The following is a 14,930-nucleotide window of genomic DNA, read 5'->3' on the forward strand; positions in this document are numbered from 1 at the left end:
TGGAAGGCAGGGCTCCAGCGGACGCGATGGCCGTGCACCAGCCCATGTGCGAGCAGCCTGAGGCGGAGCTGAGCCCGGCACGCGAGCCCCCGCTCTGTCCTGGACTAGTTGTTGGTGCGGTCCTGCTAGTGTCCCCACTTAGAAGCTGGCGAAACGGCTCCGAGACTTTCACAATAAAGTGGTAGAACTGGCCGGGGCTTGAACCAGGCCCGGCGACACTGAAAACGGTGTTTCTGCGGCACCATTGGCACCTGGAGCCAGTCCACACACCTGGGCCACGCTGGCTGCGTCAGGGCACTTGGGACCCCCTTATAAATGCAGGGTTCTGCTCAGTTGTTTACAGCGTCGTCCCCATACCAGTGAATGCACGAATGGGTGGAACAACAAATCTCTCCCTCTTCCTCTCTGTCTCTAAAATCAGTAAATTAAAAAATGTATACTTTTAAAAAATACAGGGTCCTGAGCTCTGCCCCGTCTCAAAGCGATTGATGCAGGGTTTGAGGAAACACTTCTTAACTGAAAGTGGTAAGAATAACAGAAGAGCTTACAAGTGCCAGCCCCTGCGCTGAGGCTTTAAGTAGATTTTCATGGAATTCTTTTTTTTTTTTCTTTTTGATTTTTATGTAATTCTTAAAGAAGTCGGTGCTTCTCACTGTCCCCATTTCACAAGAGAAGGAACCTGAAGCTCTGCATGTTTGACTCCTCCAGGGTCACTCGTCCCACGAGTGTCTGAGATGGCACCACTCCTTCTGTGTCCTAAGACTTGCTGTTTCCCATCACATTATTCCTGCCTTGTAATAGTCAAGACTTGACGATTCCCATCACATGATTTCTGCTTTGTAATGGTCACTGCCATTTGTTGGGGCCCTAGGATGAGCCCTCGCTCCCACATGTAACTCTGAGCCACCCTCAAGGGCTGAGTAAAATGTGGCTCTGGAGGAGTTTGTATCCTATAGGAGAAGGTAGGCCAGTCTGTCAATTAAGACAACTTGATAATATATTAATAGGACAAGAACAAGTGCTATGGGAAGGTAGAAATGGGAGGAGACTGGGAAGGTTTCACTTGGGTGGGGGTCACGTGACTAGGTCTTGAAGGCTGTTGGATTTTGACAGTATTGGAGTGGAAGGGAGGATATTCAAGGTTATGGGTACGGAGTTTTTTTTGGGGGGGGGTGATGAAAATGTTTTGGAACTAGTGATGATGGTCACACAACTCTAAATACACTAGAAAGCACTGAGTTGCCCACTTTAGAAGAATGACTTATGTGGTGTGTGAATTCAGAGCTGCAGAGATTTCAGGTAAAGAAGTAGAGGGGCTGATGTAGTAGGAGTGAATGGTGGAGAGAGGTGAGGGAAGAAGAAACCAGAGAAGTCATTTGTACCTGGACCGAACTGGAGAGTGGACTGAATTTGCAGGCGGTGTTGGTAGAGAGTCGTGTGTATTGTCAGGGGAGGCTAGAGCCCTCCTTCAGCAGAGGGTGTGGGGGGCATTTGGAAATTCTGTCTGGGGACTTAGAGATTATGAGACTTCAGTTTGCCCAAAGCAGAGCTGACGGTGTCTTGGTTAAATGTCACATTCATTCAAATATGTATCAGGCACCTGCTGCGCCAGCCACAGGCCAGGCCCACACATACCATGGTAAATTGGACAGTTGTGGTCTTGACCTCCCTCCTGCTTAGTTGTGATACCAACAGCTGTTTGCAGGGGCCCTGTATGAACAGAGCCCCTTCCTATCTCAGTGCATCCTTGAAAGAAAGAGGTGAATCTCAGTGGCTATCTCTGCCCACCAGCCTGAGGGCCTGGAACTGTTCCTTGAAGGAAACATTGCACAAGGGTTTGTCTGAAAGCCAGGCTCCCTTGTTGATGCACTTGATTTGGGATAAACCACATTCCTGAGTGCTCTCCCACCCCCAGCTGCAGGCCTTTGGTCCTGCATTAGGCCAGGATGCTTCCCGGGTGAGAAAGCATGTGTGCTGTCCACAGTGGGTCCCAGGCTCGGAATCCTGGCTCTGACCTCTGCTCCTTAACTGTCAGCTTCGCCTGAAGTTGGATGCTCTGTCAGCCAATTGCTCTGGCCCAGGGTCTTCAGGCCCAAATGTCAGTCTGTGGACTATGGGCTTTCTGAGAGAGGCCTCAGCCAGTGGCTGTCTTCATCACCTGTGGTAGCTATAGTTGGCAGAACTCTGCTCCCCCGTCAATCTTCAGCTCTGAGCGTAGTTGACCCACAGTTGGTGCTTAGCAGGTGTCTGGGTCTTGAATAGATGGATGAGAGACTTGGCTATACCTCTGATAGATTATTCAACACCAAGTACGACCTGGTCCAGAAGCAAAGGCAGCTGTTGAGTTGCTCTGGACCTGCCACTGTCTGTCTGTCCTCTTGGGCTTATGTGCATTGCCTCCTGAGGGTCTTACAGCTCTCCTGTGAGGAAGGTATTATTCTCCCCATTTTGCAGATAAGAAAACAAATTCAGCCCTGGTTGGATAGCTCCTTCGGTTAGAGCAGTGGTCGGCAAACTCATTAGTCAACAGAGCCAAAGATCAACAGTACAACGATTGAAATTTCTTTTGAGAGCCAAATTTTTTAAACTTAAACTATATAGGTAGGTACATTGTTATTAACTTAATTAGGGTACTCCTAAGCTGGCCTTTGCTAAAAACGTCCTCAATCTGATTGAGGTCCGCTCGCCGAGGTCGACCCCTTCCAGCTCTCCCATCCACACTCGTCTTGTATACTTCTGCGCATGGGCCACGAAGTTTCAGTCGCACCGTACGTGCGCGCCCCCATGTGGTATTTTATGGAAGAGCCACACTCAAGGGGCCAAAGAGCCGCATGTGGCTCTCGAGCCGCGGTTTGCCGACCACTGGGTTAGAGCATTGTCCTGATACGCCAAGGTTGTGGGTCTAAATCCCCGGTCAGGACACATACTAGAATCAACCAATGAATGTGTAAATAAGTGGAACAGCAAAGTGATGTTTATCTCTCTCCCTGACCCCTCCCTTCATTTCTCTCTAAAATCAATAAGCAAACAGAAAAAAAATTCAGAGAGGTTGAGTAATTTGCCCAGCGCCACACAACTAACAAGAAGCAAAGCTGGGGCCTGGCTGGCGTAGCTCAGTGGTTGGGTGTCGACCTATGAACCAGAAGATCAAGATTTGATTCCCAGTCAGGGCACATGCCTGGCTTGCAGGCTCAATCCTCAGTTGGGGATGTGCATGAGGCAGCCAGTTGATTATTCTCTTTCATCATTGATATTTCTCTCTCTCTCCCTCTCCCTTCCTCTCTGAAATTGATACAAATATATTTTTTAAATAAAGAAAAAGAAGAAGCGAAGCTGGGGATTCCAGGTTATGTCAGCCCAGCTCCAAAGCAGCATTCTCACTGTGCTTTCACATTGCTTCTGAGGTCCCTGGCTTTTTGCAGTCTTCTCCCCTAAGTAACTAGAGAATCTATGAAATGAGCTGCTTTATTGGGAGAAGCTTTGTTACTCCATAGTGACTGGCCATTGTCAAGTTTTGTTAATAGTAATAAATGAAAACCAACATTTATTGATCACCTACTGTGTCATCAGGCTCTGTATCATGCACTTTATGCACATTACCTCATTTAATCCTTATGGCAGTCCCATTGTTGGTGAGGAATCGGAGGCTCAGGGAGGTTGAGAACTTGTCCAGGGCACACAGCTGGGATTTATTTGCACACGGGTAATCCCAAAGCTTGCCTGTGTAACCACTAGACCACACAGCCTCCCCTGGGAGTTGGCTCTCCCGGGAACCTTGTAGTCTAATTCAGCTGACCAGGCAGCTCCCTTAGCTACTGGGAAACTGCAGAACAGCCCAGCCTTCCCTGCAGCCACAGAGCTCTGGCAGCTGGAACCATGGAGCCACCATGCCACTTTGGTTTGAAGCCTAGAGGGGATGGTAGGGGGAATTGCCCATTACAGCCTTGTTCTTAACATTCATTTTTTTAGCAACAGTTACTACCCTGGGCAGAGTACAAGGTGGTACAATGGTGTTGCACTCAGGCATGTGGCAGCAAAGGAGGGTATGTTCTGAAGGTTGAAGGTGCCAGGCCAAGGAAACCCTCTGGAGTCACCTAGTGGCCTGTCAGTCTCTCTCTGTCACTCAGACCGGACCAGCAATTCATCCCAGAGCCTCCTGTCCCACTTGAGAGTGGCTTTAGGTGGGGTTGGGGAGTCAGGTGAGGCTTCCCAGTCAATAACATGTCCATTGTTTGTCTTCACACCTGCAAGGCAGCTGGCTGGAGCCCTGATCACAGGAGTCTCCACTGAGCTTTGGTTTCTGGTGTGAAATACAGGGCTTATGAAATTTCCACCCACTCGTGAAATCCAAACCCACTTCCATTTATTAATTCCTGACAATGGCCCAGAATTACTAGGGAAGGGCACGTTCAAGGGAGGCCAGTTCTGGAGTCTGGATTGCACTGGAATCTGACAAGACCCTCTGGCCTCTGGGTTGGGTCCTTGCTTTGTTGCCCTTCCTGCAGATCCCAGAACCCTGTGTGAGATGGGCATCCTAGGGATGCCATGGCTGATAGCACTGGCTTTGGGATCCTTGCCCACCTTCCCCTGAGTACTAGCTGTGTGTCCTTGGGCTGGTCTCTAAATATCTCTGTGCTTTAGTGTCTTTTTTTGTTTTGTTCTTTTTATGTTGTTATTTTTTATGTCTCAGTGTCTTGAGTTGTTAGGGTTAAATGGCACAATAGCCCTAGCCGGTTTGGCTCAGTGGATAGAGCTTGGGCCTGCGGACTGAAGGGTCCCAGGTTTGATTCTAGTCAGGGGCATATGCCCGAGTTTTGAGCTCGATCCCCAGTAGGGGGCGTGCAGGAGGCAACTAATTAATGATTCTCATCATTGATGTTTCTATCGTTCTCTCCCTCTCCCTTTGTCTCTTAATTAAATCAATAAAAATATGTGTTAAAAATAAAAAATAAATAGCACAATAAACAGAATGTGTTTGGTGTGGTGCCTGTCACTCTTGCTTAGATTACTTGCTTAGATACTTGTTGACTGATAGGAAATCTAAAGACAGAAAAGTACAAAGAACAAGGGAAACCACTTGGATGTGCCCCATGAACAGTGTTGACCTGCAGTGAGCATTCTCCAGGTGTCCTCTACCAAGTTTGTACCATCTCTCACACGCAGTCATTTTCACATGGGCAGGCTATATGTAATCTCTGTTCACTGTAAGATCTGCACATTTGCCCATTTCAGCTGCCTTCCTGGTCCCTTTGGCTTTTGGCTGCTACCTGGACATTTCTTATGCTTTCTCCCAGTTTGGGCTCCCCGTGGTCCCTCGGCCTAGGAAGCCCCAGTATCCCCATCATAATTCTACCTGCCCTTCAAAACCCATCCCAGTAGAAATACTATTGTCTTCTAGTAGCTCCATCTCATTCCTGGGTTTCCATCCATGCCTCTGGTCACGTGCTTAATGAGACTCCCCACTTGCCTCTGTGGTGCATGGACCCCTGTGGCCTCAGGGTGGGGCACTGCCGTGTGGCACTGCCTCGGAGGATTTCCCTGCAAGGCCTGGAGGTGTGGGAGCTCCAAGGACAGGGGCCCTGCATCTGATTTTATTTTATTGACTAGAGGCCCGGTGCACAAATTTTTGTGCACCGGGGGTGGGGGGAGAGAAGGTTCCTCAGCCCGGCCTGTGCCCTCTCACAGTCTGGGACCCCTCGCGGGATGACCATCTGCTGGCTGAGGCCTGCTCCCCAGGGGATTGGGCCTAAGCTGGCAATCAGACATCCCTCTGGCAGCCCGGCAGCCATCGGGGGATGTCCACTTGCCAGCAGGGAGCAGACCTAAGCTGCAGTCGGACATCCTTAGCGCTGCTGAGGAGGCAGGCGAGGCGCCCACCACCACCACTGTACTGGCAGCCATCAGCCTGACTTGTAGCTGAGCAGAGCTCCTCCATGTGGGAGCTCACTGACCACCGGAGGGCAGCTCCTGCATTGAGCATCTACCCCCTGGGGGTCAGTGTGTGTCATAGGGACCAGTTATTCCCAGTCATTCTGCTGTTAGGGTCAGTTTACATATTACCCTTTTACTATATAGGATAGAGGCCTGGTGCACTGGTGGGGGCCGGCTGGTTTGCCCTGAATGGTGTCCCGGATCAGGGTGGGGGTCCCGCTTGGGTGCCTGGCCAGCCTGGGTGAGGGGCTGATGGCTGTTTTCAGGCTGCCCGCACCCCCTTCAGGGTGGGGGTCCCCCACTGAGGTGCCTGGCCAGCCTGGATGAGGGGCTAAGGGCTGTTTTCAGGTGGGCCAAGCCTGCAACTGAAGCTTCCAGTCTCTCCTTTTTTTCTTTTTCTTTTTTATTCTGGGATTTATTTACCTTCTGTAATGGAAACTTTGTTGCGGCTCCAGCTCCGAGGCCAGCTGGCTGAAAGCAGGTATCTGGGGTTTGTTTAGCTTCTATAATTGCAACATTGTTGCATCCGGAGCTCAGAGCTGGGCCGCGGCAGGCGGGGAACCGTGGCTTCCTCCATCACTGGAGCAAGCAAGCCTCATGTTCGCTTCAGCTGCGTGGCTGCTAGCCACCATCTTGGTTGGCAGTTAATTTGCATATCACCCTGATTAGCCAATGGGAAGTGTAGCGGAGGTATGGTTAATTACCATGTTTGTCTATTATTAGATAGGATTTCATTGATTGATTGAGTTTAGAGACAGAGCGGGGAGGTGGAGGTGAGGGAGAAATTGATTTGTTGTTCCATTTATTTATTTATTCATTGGTTGACCCCTGTCTGTATGTGCCCTGACCAGGGATTGAACCCACAACCTTGGAGTATAGGAGCAACACTCTAACCAACTGAGCAACTCGGCCAGGGTTGGGCCCGTGTATCTTTGTAGTCTAAATGTTGCCTCTCAGTGAGTGAGTGAGTGAATGAGTGAGCCGGTGGAGGAATACGTAACAGCCCTGCACTCCCTCATTACTTGGTCCTTGATGTGTTTGTCTAAATGCCTGCCTCATGGCCTTTCCCTCCAGGAAGGTACAGAGTTTTTGCTGTGTTGTGTTGAATGGAGTACACTTGAATAGTGTTGGGAAAATTAGAATGTCACCAGTAGAATGAAGGTTGGACCAGCCGGTCCCAGAAACACAGAAAGTGCCCTCGTTGGCCTAGATGCCAAAGTGAGTTAGTGGGTGAGTCTGGGACTGGCCCTAGTTCTGGCTCCTGGCCACAGTATTATTCCTGAAGCCAGTGGCTTCTGTGCCCTGCAGCCACTTTGCCTTGGCTCCTATCTGCCTCTTCCAGAGGCCAAGGGAGAAGCCAAGTGGTGTGCCTCTGGGGACTTGGTCAGGTTTACCCCCTCACCTACTACCTCATGAACGCCTGAAGCCACCCAAAGTAGCTTTTCATTAGAAAAGGCCTGTGGCTGCCGTTTTGTGTTTTATTACCTCAACTTTCTGGGGACCACTCAGCAGCCATTTCCAGGGTGCCACCTCTGGGGGCTGCAGCCTGCTAACCAAATGCCTGCTTTGCCAACAGGCCAAGTACCTGGCCCAGATCATTGTGATGGGGGCGCAGGTGGTGGGCAGAGCCTTTGCCCGGGCCCTGCGGCAGGAATTTGCAGGTAAGCTTGACCCCTGTCTCCCCCTGGGGTGGGAGCTCCTGCCCAGGTCAGACTTTCCCCATAGCAATGGGCCCCCGCATGCTGGGCCAGTTGTGAATGCAGGATTTCTGTGGGTTGGGGTTCTGGCAGCTTGGGTAGCCTGGGGCACTTCCCATGGTTGGGGGCAATGATGGACTGTGAAGCATTCCCATAAAAGGGAGACCTGGTTGACAGGAGCATACAGGCAGGAGTTGGCAAACTGGCCTACCTAGCCATTTGCTTTTGTAGATAAAGTTTTATTGGAACACAGCTATACCCTCTGGCTGCTTTTAAGACAGAGTCCAACACCGACTAATTGGCCTGCAAAGCCCTCTGATCCCTTAAGTAAAAGTGTACGGGCTTCTGAATCTAGGGTCATTGAAAAGGAAGTGGTCACCGGAGGCAGCCTGCTTTGGTGTCCTAGGTAACCAGTGGGCAGAGCTATTGCTGCCTCCTCTTGCCACAACTTCGCTGCTCCCCTTAGCCTAAAGATCCCCAACTTTCTAAGTGCCCAGATGAGGGAGCAGTAGAGAGAAGAGGGACAGGGTAATCTTTGTGGTCTAGGCTGGGGACCAGGCTCCAGGTTTGGTGACTAGACCCTGCCCCCTAGTGGAGCAAATCTGTCCTCACTTCAATACCCCTCCAACACTACCCCCAAAAAGAAACCACTCCTGGAGAAATGCCCTCTGGCCACTTCTGCCTCCATGTGTCACTTGGCAGGAGTGAGCCACCTACATGGAAGGCCAGGTGAGCTCTGGGCTGCTGAGGGTTGAGCACTAACCCACATGTTCACACAGCCAGCCGGGCAGCAGCTGATGCCCGGGGACGTGCCGGACACCAGTCTGCAGCCGCCTCTAACCTCTCCGGCCTCAGCCTACAGGAGGCACAGCAGATTCTCAATGTCTCCAAACTGAACCCTGAGGAGATCCAGAAGGTGAGGCCACTGGGCTTGCTCTGAGACAAGCAGACCAGAAAAGTGGGGGGGGGCAGGCCAGCAGCGTGGGTAAGAGTAAAGGAGGCCTGGCAAGAAGGGGTAGGGTAGATTTGGGGTACAGCCAGCTGGGACTCCGACTTGTGGGAGCCAGTGTCCCTTGTTAGTTTTTAGGCCCAAGGGAGGCAGTAGCAGGGGCATTGAGCAGTTGGTGGTAGCAGCCAAACCCCTCCCTCCGTGGGTACCTGTTCACCTTTCTGCCCCTTAGTGGTTGTAGTGGCTTCCTGTGTGGCATTTCAGGCATGCAGGGCGGAGGGATCGAGCCCTTTTGCTTTCCTTCTTTGTCATCTCCTAGCTTCCCCCGCCTCTGTAACCCAGAGACTGCACACCTCTCACCGTCTCCCCTCCTCTGCAGAAGTACGAACACCTATTCAAGGTGAATGATAAATCTGTGGGCGGCTCCTTCTACCTGCAGTCAAAGGTGAGTAGTGTTTGCTGCTGGGAGGAGGGCAAGCCATGTTCCAGGTAGTTCAGGGCTTGGCAGGTAGAAAGATGTGTGGGCCTTTCCCTGGTGCCCCAACCTCAGGGAGACCTCCTAAACTGTCACTCCTTTTGGCTGTCTCGGCTGTTGGGTTCTGTCAGGCTGAGCCCTGCATCAGCCTGGACAGTGGCCCTCCCAACAGCCATGACTTTGAGGGAAGAGGACCATTAGCTGGTGGATTGCTAGAAGCAGCTTCAGATCCCATATGACAGTCCATATGCCCTGGGCTGTCTCTCCTTGTAGGGGGAAGTCCCCAGGCCACCTTTCCTACCCCAGGCACTAGACCTGCCTCCTGCTGTCGGGGACTCACAGCTGGAATTGGACCATCTTGTGCAGGCCACCCTACCTAGCTGTTTGTAACTCCTTCCCCAGGTGGTCCGAGCGAAGGAGCGCCTTGAGGAGGAGCTCCGAATCCAGGCCCAGGAGGACAGAGAGAAAGAGAAGAGGCCACAAACGTGACCACTGGCTCCTCCCACCCCCCCTTCCACCTCTAATTTATAGCTCGTTAATAAATGTCTTTTCCGCATTTCTCAATTGCACGTCCAGATTCCAGAAAACAGACTGCTCTTCCTGCCAGCCATGGGCTAGTGGGAGAAGGGCAAGGGGCTGGGTGGGTAAGTTTGGCAAGAAGCCAGGCAGCCTACCCACCTGGCCCGGCCTGCCCGTGAGAGCCAGCCAAGTTCTGTTATGTACTGGACACAGCCACTCCTGCTGTCAGTGCCCGCACCAGGTCCCTTCTATAGTATGACCATCCTTGGATCTGCCGCTGCCCTTCTCACCTGGGGACAGAGCCCTGGGCACCCAAGCTCTGTCACAGAGCACCTCTCCACACTGAGTTTGACTCTAGCATCTCAGTGATTGGGGCCAATGCTCCATGTACAGCTGGGGTAGAGAAGCCTCTCATTGCACGGAGGCCCTGGAGCTGGGTCTTCCTAAGGGCTAAGCCACTTACCAAAGCCACCGCAGGTACTGCAGGACACGCAGCTAAGCCTGTGCGCTTTGTCTGGAATCTTGCTTTTCAGCTCCTAGCACTCCTGCTCCCTCAGCACCTGACCCCTCCTGCCCTTCCAGCTCCCAGCAGAATGTTGAGGTGATGGCACCCACAGGGTTAGGAGGAAACCCCAGAACGGCCTCTGGGTGCCGCAGGCTGGAGTGGGTGACCTTAGAGCCAGACACAGGACAGTTGGAAGTGATCTCTTGTTGGGTGGCCCAGCTTCTGGCACATCCACAACAGAAACCATCTTTGCAACTCACTTTTATTGTTTCTTTATAAACTTCCTCTCACATGGAGGAATATATTGTTATAGTCATTAGCTTATCTTTTTTTTTTTTCTTTTTACTCTATGCTAACAGCAGTGGAGCCAAGAGGAGGAAAAACATAAGCTACGATAGAAAGGCACTTAGAACCTGTTAAAATACTGATATCCTGGAATGTGCAACAACAAACCAACAACAACACATATACCAGCTCTCTTGAGCCTGGTCTATCACTGAGTCACATGCTGAGCTAATGTCATCTTCCAGTGCCCTGTTCCTCTGCTCCCTGGGCTTCAATTGCAAACCCAAACCCCTCATCCCCCAACTGGGGACTTAAAGGGCCTGGGGCCCTTCATGGGATGGGGATGCCTGGGTCCTGGATGAAGCCTGAAGGAGACCAGCTCCTTCCTGTTCTGCTCACAGCCCCTTCGAGAGGCAGAGCCAGCACTGCCAGGCCCTGTTAGGGCGGGCTGGGTCAGGGTGACCCCTCTAGGACAGAAGGGCAGTCCAGAAAAGGGTAGGGGTCAGCAGAGCTGCTGAGGAACAGTAGGGGGACTCTGGAACTGCAGGGCTACTACGGACCCCACTGCTGTCCTGCAGCTCCCTTGTTCTCTCAGGGAAAGGAAAGGGTTGCTCACTGATGCCAAGGACTGGGCAGGCCTGGAGCCAAAGCTCCTGTGCCTAGACCAGTGCCTCGGCACAGTGAGGGTTCAGGGTGGGGAAAGCACTTGCTGCATCCCCAGGGCCTGGTGGGAGAGCCCATTCCCTAGGGTCAGGTAGTGGGCACCTGGAACACCAGCATCCTTGGCTTATTCTGGCCCCTGGGATTTAAAAAAAAAAAAAGTCTAGGACAGAGGCTCAGATGGAAGAAGCCAGAGGAAACAGCCTATCTTAAGTCCAGGCTTCCACCAACTTCCCCCTCCCAGGTGGAGGGGCTGGGCCTCCCATAGGCAGTCTTGACTGCTTCACCATCCCCCCAAGGCCTCAGTCCATGGCCTCTGGAAAGCTCCTGTGCCCAGCACTGGCCTGTAGCCCTCCCTTGGCTGTGACTTGGCACCCCCAGAATGAGAACTGTCCCAACCTGGGGTCATCCCCAGCCAGCTTCCAGCCTCCTACCAGCCTGCAGGTGTCTGCAGCCCCAAGTGCAAGAGGGACGCTGCCCCAGGCCAGGCCCACCCCACCTGTTCCCTGAGCCAGGCCTGCCCGAGGTCCTGGCACCTCCCTTCCCCATACTCCAAGGCTCCCTACAAGGTAGAGGGGGGAGGCCAGTGGTAAAGAGGTGGCTGAGTGGTCAGCTGTTCCCTCATTTCGGAGAGCACCGTCCAAACCAGAGAAGGGCTGCTTCGGATAGGTCGGTAGGTGATGAGGGGCAGTGGGCCGAGCAGGCCTCCCTCTCTGAGCAGGAGGCACCTTGTCATAAGGATAAGGTGGCTCTTCCTGTGGCTTTGCAGGGGCCTGCGTCTGTCTTCTCTCCCTCTGGAGGGTGGGCCAGAGGGAAAGGGGTCCAAGGAGCCCCCGAGCGGGAGCCTGGTGAAATCAGGCAGGATGGGCAGGGGCCTCAATCCCAGGGCTCCTCGTCACAGCTTACCACATGAAGGGGTGCGGAAGCCCTGGGCCAGCAGAGGGGGCAGATGCCACCCCACCTGCCCCCACTGCTGGGATGTGGCCGGCAAGTGACAAGGTAGGGAGGGAGGGTGACCTGTCCAGGTTGGCCACTGGGTGAGGGAGGCACCAGGGTGGAGGACAGGGCCAGGAGACTGAGGGCCAGAGGTGAGTAAGGCCTCAGCACTCAGGGGCTCAGGTCTCTCTGGCGAGTAGGCAGTTCCTCCTTTGGGAGCCTGGGACACCAGCAATGACCTAGCACCATCCTTGCCACCCAGCTTGTCTGGGGCTGGGGCTGGGGCTGCCAGGGGAACACAGCCAACCAGGCCCTGGGGGCAGGACATTATTGCTATTTCGCAGAAAAGTTTCCGTTCGTCGGGGCAGGGCCGGGAGCTTCGGGTCGTCGTCCCTGGGATGAGTTCAATTCACCACAGCTGGTTTGAGCAGCACTGAGCCAGGCGGGATGACCACCCAGCCAGGGGCCAGGGCCTCTGGGCTGCTGGCCGCCGAATTGACGCCTGTGGACAGGTCCAGCACGGTGCCTGGCAGCAGGGGGAGTCCTTCCGGGCTGGGCCGGGAGCGGCCGCTCTCAGTCCTCTCCAGGGGGGTCTTGCGGCCCTCCAGGCCAAGGGCCCTGACTGGCACTGCCCCACGCCCCTTCTCCCCCTCAGCCTTGCCACCCGTGGAGCCAGCCAGAAGGGAGACCACAGGCAGGCCCAGTCCACCAACCCCAAAGGGTGAGGGCATCAGTGGGTTCTTGGCCAGATTGAGGGGCAGGACAGGGCCTGGCAGCTCATGGCCCATGCCCGCCCCACTCCCCCCACCCCCACCATTGCCACAGGCCAGGGCACTGAGGTCAAGGGGGCCGGGGGCCAGAGGCAGGGGCAGGCCGGGCAGGCCAGGGCCTCCGAAGAGGGCAGCCGGGTTGGGGATAATGATCTGGGCCCCACTGACATAGGGGCTGCCGTCGGGGGCAGGCAGTGGTGGTTTGGGGGGTGGGCGCAGTTGTAGGAGCTCCTGCTGCTCATGGGACACGAAGTGGCCATGGGCCTTGATGTGCTTGCGCAGCGAGCTGGGGTCCGTGTAGCGCTTGTGGCAGCCAGGCATCTTGCAGTAGTAGGGCTTGTCCACGTAGTGGGTTCGAGTGTGCTTGAAGCGGTCACTTGAGTTGGAGTAGCGCTTGTTGCAGCCCTCATATGGGCAGACGTAGGGTTTCTCACCTGCGAGTGGGGCTGGTGTGAGAGGTCTCCCAGCCCAGTGTCCTGCCCGCACCTACTACCTACTTGGCAGACCCAGACCAAGATGTCCTTGAAAGTACAGACTCCCATTTGAGGGGCGGTGTCCTCAGCACCTGGCATGAGATGTGACTCTAGGTAGAGGCAGCAAGGCACAGCCACTGAACAGCCAGCCTGGTTACCCTCAGAACCCCTGTGCACTGACTGTGTGCCCTTGGCCTTAGTGCTATGCTTCAAATTGCAGGTGACAACAGCCACGTCAATAAGAGAACTGATAAACCTGATTACAGACTTCCATAAAGCCCCTACTAGAGGCAAGCCCACAGTGAGCACTGCATGAATGCCGACTGCCCTTTATGCAGCCTTTACTCAGCAGAATGGCTCCAGATTTACTAAACGTCTGCTCCCTCACTGACCAGGATGGAGCCACGTGAGGCTATGGGCCTTTGAAGTGTGGCCACTCCAAATTGAGATGTGCTGTGAGTGTGAAATACATACCAGATTCTGCAGACTTCAAACGAAATGAAGATTTTCAGTGTCTCATTGATATATTTTTAATTTTGAAATGATAATACTTTGGACATAATTGGGTTCCAGAAAATATATGATTACAGTTCATTTCACCTATTTCTCTGTACTTCAATGCAGCAATTAGGAATTTTAAAATCAGGTGTGTGGCTCTGTTGGCCAGTGCTGGCCCTACTGTGTGCTGGCATATGGTGAGGAGCAAAGCAGACATATTGAGTGCAGTCGCAGGTGGCATGAGTCAGACAATCTTACAAACAACAGTGCCAAGTGTGGCGGGAAGACCTGTCTGTGCTCCGGTTTATTGAGGGTCTCACCTACAGGAGAGGCTTCCCCCAGCAAATGGAGCTCGAAAAGGGACCGTCAACAATGGGATGCATCCCTGTCTCTTGGGTGCCCGTGGATAGCCAGGCGCCTGCCCAGCTGCTACCCTCCAGCACCCCCTCTCACCTGTATGTGACCGGTTGTGGATTTTCAGGTTCTCCAGGCGGGAGAAGCTCTTGCTACAGGTGGGGCAGCGGTGCGGCTTCTCATTGGTGTGTGTGCGGATATGGATGAGCATCTTGTACCTGCTCCAGGGAGGGCATAGAGCACAGCTCAGCTCAGTGGACACCCATGCCCCCTCCCTCCTGCCAGCTCTTGCCCTTCCTCACCTGGCATTGAAGCCTCGACCGTGACGGGCGCAGCCTTCCCAGTGGCAGCAGTACCCCGCATCTTTCTCTGGCTTGACATGGTAATCATTAACATGATCCACCAAGTCTTGCAGGAGCTCGAAGAGCTGGTTACACTGCGGGGCCAGGGAGGGTTCTGAGCCCATGTGAGGCCACCTGCCCCAGGCCCTGTCCCACTCTTCCTGGCCCCCACTCACCTTGGCCCAACGACAAACCAGCTGCTTGGGCAGGGGTAGCTCTGGCGAGAGGCACTTGTCCTTCGGGGGGGTGAGGAAGGAGGAAGCAGGCAGATGCAGGGCTCCCCCCGAGCCCAGAGGCAGGAAGAACTGGAAGGAGCTGGGGACACTGTCCAGGTAGCGCAGCGGCTGGAAATCCTGGGAGGAGAGGGCGAGGGGCAGAGGTGGTCAGTGCCCCGTGGGGCCAGCAGGCCCAGACCCCTTCTGTCTCTTATAGCAAGTTGAGTTGTCCCCACAATATGTCCTAGTCCTAACCCCCGGTACCTGTGTGACCTCATTTGAAAATAAGATCTTTGTAGATGTGATCAAGTTAGAAGTGTGG

The 14,930-nt window shown here is 53.8% G+C and overlaps 2 protein-coding genes across 4 annotated transcripts in view; one reads left to right on the plus strand and one right to left on the minus strand.

The window, feature by feature from the left end:
* The window catches only part of PAM16 (presequence translocase-associated motor 16 homolog (S. cerevisiae)), a 13,955-nt gene extending 261 nt beyond the window's left edge, over positions 1-13,694 (plus strand). Inside the window, exons 2-5 of one of the 2 annotated variants that reach the window (XM_005872953.2) lie at positions 7,508-7,592; positions 8,408-8,544; positions 8,957-9,022; positions 9,455-9,616. In XM_005872953.2, coding sequence (XP_005873015.1) covers positions 7,508-7,592; positions 8,408-8,544; positions 8,957-9,022; positions 9,455-9,541 — 375 coding nt within the window. In that variant the 3' untranslated portion in view covers positions 9,542-9,616. Of the gene's footprint in view, positions 1-7,507; positions 7,593-8,407; positions 8,545-8,956; positions 9,023-9,454; positions 9,617-13,420 lie in introns of those variants that run through there. The other variant, XM_014545128.1, reaches the window with a different exon arrangement.
* The window catches only part of GLIS2 (GLIS family zinc finger 2), a 6,353-nt gene continuing 1,743 nt past the window's right edge, over positions 10,321-14,930 (minus strand). Inside the window, exons 3-6 of one of the 2 annotated variants that reach the window (XM_005872954.2) lie at positions 14,570-14,746; positions 14,355-14,488; positions 14,152-14,273; positions 10,321-13,161 (exon numbers count right to left, since the gene is read on the minus strand). In XM_005872954.2, the coding sequence (XP_005873016.1) occupies positions 12,362-13,161; positions 14,152-14,273; positions 14,355-14,488; positions 14,570-14,746 (1,233 nt within the window). In that variant the 3' untranslated portion in view covers positions 10,321-12,361. The remainder of the gene's footprint in view (positions 13,162-14,151; positions 14,274-14,354; positions 14,489-14,569; positions 14,747-14,930) is intronic. The other variant, XM_005872955.2, reaches the window with a different exon arrangement.

Source organism: Myotis brandtii, unplaced genomic scaffold (assembly GCF_000412655.1).
Source record: "Myotis brandtii unplaced genomic scaffold, ASM41265v1 scaffold397, whole genome shotgun sequence".
Classification (NCBI taxonomy): domain Eukaryota; kingdom Metazoa; phylum Chordata; class Mammalia; order Chiroptera; family Vespertilionidae; genus Myotis; species Myotis brandtii.